At 49.4% G+C, this 10,000-nt stretch overlaps 1 protein-coding gene across 1 annotated transcript in view; it reads left to right on the forward strand.

The window, feature by feature from the left end:
* atp6v1ba (ATPase, H+ transporting, lysosomal, V1 subunit B, member a) overlaps window positions 1-10,000 on the forward strand; it is a 38,660-nt gene that overhangs the window by 25,440 nt on the left and 3,220 nt on the right. The window contains exons 7-13 of the mRNA XM_062519376.1: window positions 1,290-1,391; window positions 1,623-1,720; window positions 1,828-1,951; window positions 6,749-6,899; window positions 7,856-7,938; window positions 8,633-8,737; window positions 9,972-10,000. The exon at window positions 9,972-10,000 is cut by the window's right edge and continues 101 nt beyond it. Of these exons, the coding sequence (XP_062375360.1) occupies window positions 1,290-1,391; window positions 1,623-1,720; window positions 1,828-1,951; window positions 6,749-6,899; window positions 7,856-7,938; window positions 8,633-8,737; window positions 9,972-10,000 (692 nt within the window). The remainder of the gene's footprint in view (window positions 1-1,289; window positions 1,392-1,622; window positions 1,721-1,827; window positions 1,952-6,748; window positions 6,900-7,855; window positions 7,939-8,632; window positions 8,738-9,971) is intronic.

Raw genomic sequence — 10,000 nt, forward strand, 5'->3', positions numbered from 1 at the left:
CACACACACACACCGATCAGACCGATAAAAGGGAAGAAAGTAGGGAAGAGCAGTGCAGTAATGCAGTAATGCTTATCCACAAAACCAGTGGTAAAAATGGTGATAATGTTTCAATAACTCACTCTAATTTAACCCTCTCAGAGGGCTCGATGCTACAGAGCCCTCGATGGACCATGGTGGGAATGATCTTTTCACAAGTAGGAATTTAGTTTTAGAACCCTTTTCACGTTCTCCAGCAACACTCTCGTATTCCCTCGCAATGCTTTTGCATTCCTTCTCAAAGTGAAAGGTGGAGCACAAAAGGGCTCTCGAAAGATGAATCCCACATGGTCGTTGGGGGCCTCTGTAACATGCTTACTTTGAAATGTCCGTCTGTGTTTCTTATCGCTATGGCAGTTGGGACACTGCCGCTGGTGGGCTGCAGTTTAACCCTCTAGTTTCTGGTGCAGTTTAACCCTCTGGTTTCTGGTGCAGTTTAGTCCACTGGTTTCTGGTGAGCTGCAGTTTAACCCACTGGTTTCTGGTGGGCTGCAGTTTAACCCATTAGTTTCTGGTGCAGTTTAGCCCAATAGTTTTTGGTGCAGTTTAACCCTCTTGTTTCTGGTGCAGTTTAACCCACTATTTTCTGGTGCAGTTTAGCCTAATAGTTTTTGGTGCAGTTTAACCCTCTGGCTTCTGGTGCAGTTTAACCCTCTGGTTTCTGGTGCAGTTTAACCCTCTAGTTTCTGGTGCAGTTTAACCCTCTGGTTTCTGGTGCAGTTTAACCCTCTGGTTTCTGGTGCAGTTTAACCCTCTGGTTTCTGGTGCAGTTTAACCCACTAGTTTCTGGTGCAGTTTAACCCTCTGGTTTCTGGTGCAGTTTAACCCTCTGGTTTCTGGTGCAGTTTAACCCTCTGGTTTCTGGTGCAGTTTAACCCACTGGCTTCTGGTGCAGTTTAGTCCACTGGCTTCTGGTGAGCTGCAGTTTAACCCACTGGTTTCTGGTGAGCTGCAGTTTAACCCTCTGGTTTCTGGTGCAGTTTAACCCTCTAGTTTCTGGTGCAGTTTAACCCTCTGGTTTCTGGCTGGACGTGCGGAATTACTTTGTTCCTGCTTTCACTCGTGATTATTTTTTGTCTGCTTAGCTTTTGTTGAAATCATGTTATTTTTGCCAGTTTATTGGTGTCATAATGTTCCCCCTCTCTCTCTCTCTCTCTCTCTCTCTCTCTCTCTCTCTCTCTCTCTCTCTCTCTCTTTCTCTTTCTCTTTCTCTCTCTCTCTCTCTCTCTCTCTCTTTCTCTCTCTCTCAGATTGCAGCCCAGATTTGTCGGCAGGCTGGTCTGGTGCAGAAGTCCAAAGATGTGATGGACTACAGCGCCGAGAACTTCGCCATTGTGTTCGCTGCTATGGGGGTGAGCTGTGTGTGTGTGTGTGTGTGTGTGTTCGCTGCTATGGTGGTGAGGTGTGTGTGTGTGTGTTCGCCCCTTTATGGAGGTGAGCTGTTTGTGTGGGCCAAAGGGCTTGATAGATACAGTGTATGTATTGTTATGATTGTGTGTACACACTTATGCGTGAGCTAGTTGTGGCTTGTCGTGTTGGAGTGCTTTGAATGCTGCTAAATCGCTGTTCCCCCGTTCTAACAGGTGAACATGGAGACCGCTCGGTTCTTCAAGTCGGACTTTGAAGAGAACGGTTCCATGGACAATGTCTGTCTGTTCTTAAACCTGGCCAATGACCCAACGTAGGTCACACACACACACACACACACACACACACACACACTCTTTGACTCTAATCTATGTGTTTATGTTGTGCCATTCTTGTGTTAATGATGTTCTCCCTGTCCAGTATTGAACGCATCATCACTCCGCGCCTGGCGCTGACCTCTGCGGAGTATCTGGCCTACCAGTGTGAGAAGCACGTGCTGGTCATCCTGACCGACATGAGCTCCTACGCTGAGGCTCTGAGAGAGGTAACACTCGCTCACACTCACACTCACACACTCACACTCACACTCACACACACACACACACTCATCCTCGCGCTCACACTCACACACACACTCATCCTCGCGCTCACACACACACACACTCATCCTCGCGCTCACACTCACACACACACTCATCCTCGCGCTCACACTCACACTCACGCTCACACTCACACTCACACTCACACTCACACTCACACTCACACTCACACTCACACTCACACTCACACTCACTCACACTCACACTCACACTCACACTCACACTCACACTCACACTCACACTCATCCTCGCACTCACTCACACTCACACACACACTCATCCTCGCGCTCACACTCACACTCACATTCTCACCTCATCCTTACAGACATGGACATTCAACATTTTGAATAAATAAATTGTAATAAATACAACAAAAGATTAAAATCCAAACATGCTTTATTACTGATTAATGCGTTTTGCCAGTGTGCCAGTGGTTCAGCTGTCACTTGCCAAAGTTTACGACACAGACACAGACACAGACACAGACACAGACACAGACACAGACACAGACACAGACACAGACACAGACACAGACACAGACACAGACACAGACACAGACACAGACACAGACACAGACACAGACACAGACACAGACACAGACACAGACACAGACACAGACCTTTCACAAAACGCCACATCCTAGCCCTGAAGGTTACATCCACATCCAAGCCTTGAAGGCCACATCCACATTCTAGCCTCCAAGGGCACATCCTAGCCGTTGAAGGTCACATCCACATCATAGCCCTTGAAGGCTGCATCCATATCCTAGCCTTGAAGGTCGTATCCTAGCCTTGAAGGTCGTATCCTAGCCTTGAAGGCATGCTTGGGCACTTGTGTGCCGTGGCATTTGTATGAAGGGCTTTAGCTGACTTACTGTCTTTGTTTTCCTACAGCTTTTTAGTGTGACTTCACATCTGTTAGCGTGAAAAAGTGTGTAGCGCTATTTGCACCCACATTATAGCCAAAGTGGGATGGACTGGATTAGTTCATGTCTAAGCAGAAGGTGAGAATAGGCCCTGACAGAACAGAGAAAAGCTCTCTGACATGCTCACATTCACACATACACTCACACACACACACACACGTACACAAACGGAAGGTAGGGTACAGGTATGAGCTCTCTCTGGCCTACCTGATGGCCCCAAAGCCTGTAGCATTCCTGAGCCACAGCTTGCCGCCTGGGCCGGCATTCAGGGAATGCTTTTAGCCAGACGTGCTCACAGCAGAGTCACAGTGGGGTGTGTGTGTGTGTGTGTGTGTGTGTGTGTGTGTGTGTGTGTGTGTGTGTGTGTGTGTGTGTGTGTGTGTGTGTGTGTGTGTGTGTGTGTGTGTGTGTGTGTGTGTGTGTGTGTGTGTGTGTGTGTGTGTGTGTGTGTGTGTGTGTGTGTGTGTGTGTGTGTGTGTGTGTGTGTGTGTGTGTGTGTGCGCTGATGGCCTTGGAGAGCGTCTCCCTGCTTGGCTGTTGGGAGCTGTAGGCTACGGCACCAGTGTGTTCAGCTGACACCTTCCAGCCAGAGAGAGACATGGCAGTAAAAACATTCATGTCACATCTGGGGAAAAGCGTAGGAGCTCCTCAGCCGAAGCAAGTCCTGTGTGTGTGTGTGTGCGCACGCTCAACCCTGGGCCCAAACTGCTAAATTCAGGTTCAAGGAGTGTCATGGATTTGATTTTCCAAGAGTGCACATAGAGAAACTGTCCCCTTATCTTTTTAATGGCTTTGAATGGAACATTTCTGTATTGTGTTTGTGTTATTTGGTGTGTGTGTGTGTGTGTGTGTGTGTGTGTGTGTGTGTGTGTGTGTGTGTTATTTGGTGTGTGTTTGTGTTATTTGGTGTGTGTGTGTGTGTGTGTGTGTGTGTGTGTGTTATTTGGTGTGTGTGTGTGTGTGTTATTTGGTGTGTGTTTGTGTTATTTGGTGTGTGTGTGTGTGTGTGTGTGTGTTATTTGGTGTGTGTTTGTGTTATTTGGTGTGTGTGTGTGTGTGTGTGTGTGTGTTTGTGTTATTTGGTGTGTGTTAATTTACTTCATCATCTATATTGGTCCACACGTCTTCCTAGCCCCGCAGTATGAACTTGTTCTCTTACCTGTGCACTGACCCTGTATCTGGTGGTGTGTGTGTGTGTGAGAGAGAGAGGGGCACTTGTGGGTGTGTGTGAGAGAGGTGTGTGTGTGTATGTGTGTGGCTCTTGTGGGTGTGTGTGTGTGTATGAGAGAGGCACTTTTGTGTGTGTGTGTGTCTGTGTGAGAGGGGTACTTGTGTGTGTGATTGTGCGTGTAAAACGAGCCTCTTCACGCCATGTCCCCATGCCCATGCAGGAGCAGATTGAGGGGATTACCACCCAACGCCTCCGAGCTGCCACACACACACACACACACACACACACACACACACACACACACACACACACACACACACACACACACACACACTGATTGAGGGGATTACCACCCAACGCCTCCGAGTTGCCGGACAGCAGTGCTGACACAAAAGCCCTCCGACCCCTCTTGACATTTGAAAGCCCTCATCATCTACAGAGGTTTCCATCACACACACACACACACACACACACACTTAAAAGCCCTCATCATCTACAACCCCCCCAACCTTCTTCTGCCCAGGTTTTAGGTTCTCCCTTATTCAAACACAGGGATTCGGATTTCCAGGTTTCCACCTCCTACACACGCACACGCACACACACACACACACACACACACACACGTGAAATGTAAGCTGGCGTTTCATTTCCTCTCAAAGCAGCCTCGGAAAGACAGCTGCCCTGAGACACAGTTGCACAGATGTTACTGTGTGTGTGTGTGTGTGTGTGTGTGTGTGTGTGTGTGTGTGTGTGTGTGTGTGTGTGTGTGTGTGTGTGTGTGTGTGTGTGTGTGTGTGTGTGTGTGTGTGTGTGTGTGTGTGTGTGTGTGTGTGTGTGTGTGTGTGTGCACGCACACGCGCTTCAGTAGCCACACACCTACCATCAGCAACTAGCCTGAAGCGCTACACCTTTTATTCTACTATACCGTGTTTGAAAAAGCTCCTTTGTATTGTGCAGCTGAAAGATGGCTAGGACTTGAATGGTTCCATCGATTAGTTCTGAAGGTTCTATAGAGTACAGTAATGAAATGAAGGTTCTATTGAGTACAGTATTGAAGGTTCTATGGATTACAGTTATGAAGGTGTGTGAAAATGTCCATCTCTACTCTTGTTTTCCACGTCTCTCTCTGTCTCTCGCTCTCTCTGTCTGTCTCTCTCTGTCTTTCTCTCTCTCTCTCTCTCTCTCTCTCTGTCTATCTCTCTCTGTCTCTCTCTCTCTCTGTCTCTCTCTCTCTCTCTCTCTCTCTCTCTGTCTATCTCTCTCTGTCTCTGTCTCTCTCTCTCTCTCTCTCTCTCTCTCTGTCTCTCTCTGTCTCTCTCTCTGTGAAAATGTCTTTAGCTCCATCTGTACTCGTTGTTCTCCACATCCCTCTCTTCTCCCTGTTGCTGTGTTCTCTGGACTCTACCTGCCTGCTGGTGTCCATTGTGCTGCAGTGAATCGATGGCTCCTGTAGTGTAGTGTAGTGTATGTCCAGCACTGCTCCCATCTCCCCATTGCTCCTTTTACTTTGTTAGGCTCCTGAAGGTTGAGTTGCCCGCATCAACTGCTCTTCAGAACGAACACACACACACACACACACACACACACACACACACACACACACACACACACACACACACACACACACACACACACACACACACACACACACGGTTGCCATGTGAGCAACTGTGTTTAACTCTCCGTGACTACTTGTGTGTGTGTGTGCCATGTGAAGCAGACGAAGTATGGTCACAGATAGTCAAGTGTGTCTGGTTCTATTTACTAGTTTCAAATGACTCTTTGTTGATGTCAGAGACGACTTCTTGTCCTTCTGACTGCAGGAGACACTGAACACAAACACACCTGTTCAGTGTGCACTGAGAAGTGTGTGTGTGTGTGTGTGTGTGTCTGCGTGTTCAGTGCGCACCGAGAAATGTGCTTCAGGAAGCTCACCGCAAGGATGGGGGGGGGGGGGCACTTTACAAGAGCTAAACACAGAAAAGTGCGCGTGTCGTCTTTCCCTGAGGACAAAGCCCAGTTCAGCCATTAGGAAGGTGTGTGTGCGCGTGTGTGTGCGTGTGTGTGTGCGTGTGCGTGTGTGTGGTGCCCTCAGAGTGTCCTCTATTTTCGTGCGGCATCCTGACCACTTCTCCCCAAACGTATTTAACGCTGCGACACAATCATGGCATCATCACACCTCGCTCCTCCAGCACACACACACACACACACACACACACACACACAATCACGGCATCGTCACGCCTCGCTCCTCGAGCATTCCGCCCTGACGCCGCCGCTCTCTCCGCGCCACACAATGGCGGCCGCATTCTTCCCAACGCTGGAATCTGCCCATTGGGTCCTGGAATGCAAGCAGTCCAAGCAGAAATCTGCTCAGAAGTGTGTGTGTGTGTGTGTGTGTGTATGTGTGAGAGAGTGTGAGAGAGAAATGCAGGACCGTGTCTCTGTTGAATAACACTGATGCTGTCTGGAGCGAGCTTGCTCTATTCTCTCATTCCATTAGTGTCTTCATGTAGTGCTTTGTACATCAGAATGATCCTAACCCTGTGTGTGTGCTTGCGTGTGTGTGTGTGTGTGTGTGTGTGTGTGTGTGTGTGTGTGTGTGTGTGTGTGTGTGCGTATGTGTGTGTGTGTGTGTGTGTGTAGGTGTCTGCTGCCCGAGAGGAGGTGCCGGGTCGTCGTGGTTTCCCTGGTTACATGTACACGGACTTGGCCACCATCTACGAGAGGGCTGGACGCGTGGAGGGAAGAAACGGCTCCATCACACAGATCCCCATCCTGACCATGCCCAACGATGGTACACACACACACACACACACACACACACACACACACACACAGATCCCCATCCTGACCATGCCCAACGATGGTACACACACACACACACACACACATCCCCATTCTGACCATGCCCAACGAAGGTACACACACACACACACACACACACACACACACACATCCCCATTCTGACCATGCCCAACGATGGTACACACACACACACACACACACACACAGATCCCCATCCTGACCATGCCCAACGATGGTCACACACACACACACACACACACACACACACACACACACACACACACACAGATCCCCATCCTGACCATGCCCAACGATGGTACACACACACACACACACACACACACACACACACACACACACACACACACACACACACAGATCCCCATCCTGACCATGCCCAACGATGGTACACACACACACACACACACACACACACACACACACACACACACACACACACACACAGATCCCCATCCTGACCATGCCCAACGATGGTACACACACACACACACACACACACACACACACACACACACACACACACACACACACACACAACCCCATCCTGACCATGCCCAACGATGATACACACACACACACACACACACACACACAGATCCCCATCCTGACCATGCCCAACGATGGTACACACACACACACACACAGATCCCCATTCTGACCATGCCCAACGATGGTACACACACACACACACACACACACACACACACACACACACACCACACAGGATGCTGCACACGCACATACACACAAACACACGTGGCTTGCATGTACATGCACATAAACAAAGATGGTAGCATACACACACACACACACGCACACACGTCCCTCAGTGGCAGCACACACTCCTGCATCCAGGATCTTTGTACCCGATGGTGTTGAAGCACACTTACTGATGCCACGTGTGTGTTGTGACTCCTCCTCCAGACATCACTCATCCAATCCCTGATCTGACGGGTTACATCACTGAGGGGCAGGTGTACGTGGATCGCCAGCTCCACAACAGACAGGTGGGTTCCACATCATCACCATGGCTACCATATCTGCTCTCGTGCACAACTCACGATTACGCTTATTCATTTAGCCGACGCCTTTGTCCAAAGCAATTTACAAACAAGTAAGGAGCAATCAAGGAACTGTGTGAATTGGAGACTAGTGGAGTCTTGGTGTTCTAATAAGATATTTTCTGTAAAAGCTTGGAGACCTTCAATACACATCATTGAGACACACACACACAAACACATATTTGGACATGTTGGGTTTTTGTTTCTATTTCACTCACACACACACACACACACACACACACACAAACACATTTTTGGACATGTTGGGTTTTTGTTTCTATTTCACTCACACACATACACACAAACACACACACAAACACATATTTGGACATGTTGGGTTTTTGTTTCTCTTTCACTCACACACACACACACACACACACAAACACATATTTGGACTTGTTGGGTTTTTGTTTCTCTTTCACTCACACACACACACACACACACAGCCTCTCACTGTATCTGGATACAGCATAGCCTCTAGTTCGCTAGTTTGAGTGCATCAGTTGAGTCAAAAATCTCCCAGACCCTTCCCTGCTCTGTCCGTGTCCGTGTCCGTGTGTGTGTGTGTGTGTGTGTGTGTGTGTGTGTGTGTCCGTGTCCGTGTGTGTGTGTGTTGACCATTGTTTTGATGCCGCTGCAGATCTACCCTCCCATCAACGTGCTGCCGTCTCTGTCCCGTCTGATGAAGTCGGCCATCGGAGAGGGCATGACGCGCAAGGACCACGCCGACGTCTCCAACCAGCTGGTACAGCCCACCAATCAGCACAGAGAACAAACCCGCCCACCAATCACCACAGAGAGCACAGCAGCCCACCAATCAGCACAGAGAACACACCCGCCCACCAATCAGCACAGAGAACACACCCGCCCACCAATCAGCACAGAGAACACACCCGCCCACCAATCAGCACAGGGAATACACCCGCCCACCAATCAGCACAGAGAACACAGCAGCCCACCAATCAGCACAGGGAACACAGCAGCCCACCAATCAGCACAGGGAACACAGCAGCCCACCAATCAGCACAGGGAACACAACCACTGACCAGTCAGCACAGGGGACACAGGCCAGGGAAGATGCACCTAGCATTACAGCTGACCAATCAGCACAGGGAACACAACCGCTGACCAATCAGCACAGGGAACACAACAGCTGACAAATCAGCACAGGGAACACAACCACTGACCAATCAGCACAGGGAACACAACAGCTGACCAATCAGCACAGGGAACACAACCGCTGACCAATCAGCACAGGGAACACAGCTGACCAATCAGCACGAACCCTAGGGAGCACAACATCAGCACAGGGAACACAACAGCCCACCAATCAGCACAGGGAACACAACAGCTGACCAATCAGCACAGGGAACACAGCAGCTGACCAATCAGCACAGGGAACACAACAGCTGACCAATCAGCACAGGGAACACAACAGCCCACCAATCAGCACAGGGAACACAACAGCCCACCAATCAGCACAGAGAGCACAGGCCAGAGAAGATGCAGCATTACAGCTGACCAATCAGCAGAGAGAATGAGCATAATGTTGACCAGAGGTCTTCTGATTTCCACTCTCTGTCCTCTGTTCATTCTCTCACTCTATTTCTCCTCTTGCTTTTGTCACTCTCTTTCACTCTTCCTTTCTTGCTGTCTTCTCTTCCTCTCACTCTTCCACTCTTCTTCTCTCTCTCTTGTCCTCTCTTCCTCTCTCTCTCTTCCACTCTTCTTTCTCTTGTCCTCTCTTCCTCTCTCTCTCTTCCACTCTCTCTCTCTATCTGTCTCTCTCTCCCTCTCTCTCTCTCTCTCTCTCTCTCTCTCTATCTCTCTATCAATTCAGTTCAATTCAAAGGTAGCTTTATTGGCATGAGTCATTGCTGCAGTGTTGCCAAAGCAGACATACAACCCCATACAAACAGATACAATATCCGCTAAGTTCCCTCTCCCCCCCCCCCCCTCCCCCCTCTCTCCCTGTGCAGTATGCGTGCTATGCCATTGGGAAGGACGT

Source organism: Sardina pilchardus, chromosome 18, assembly GCF_963854185.1.
Source record: "Sardina pilchardus chromosome 18, fSarPil1.1, whole genome shotgun sequence".
Taxonomy (NCBI): Eukaryota; Metazoa; Chordata; class Actinopteri; order Clupeiformes; family Clupeidae; genus Sardina; species Sardina pilchardus.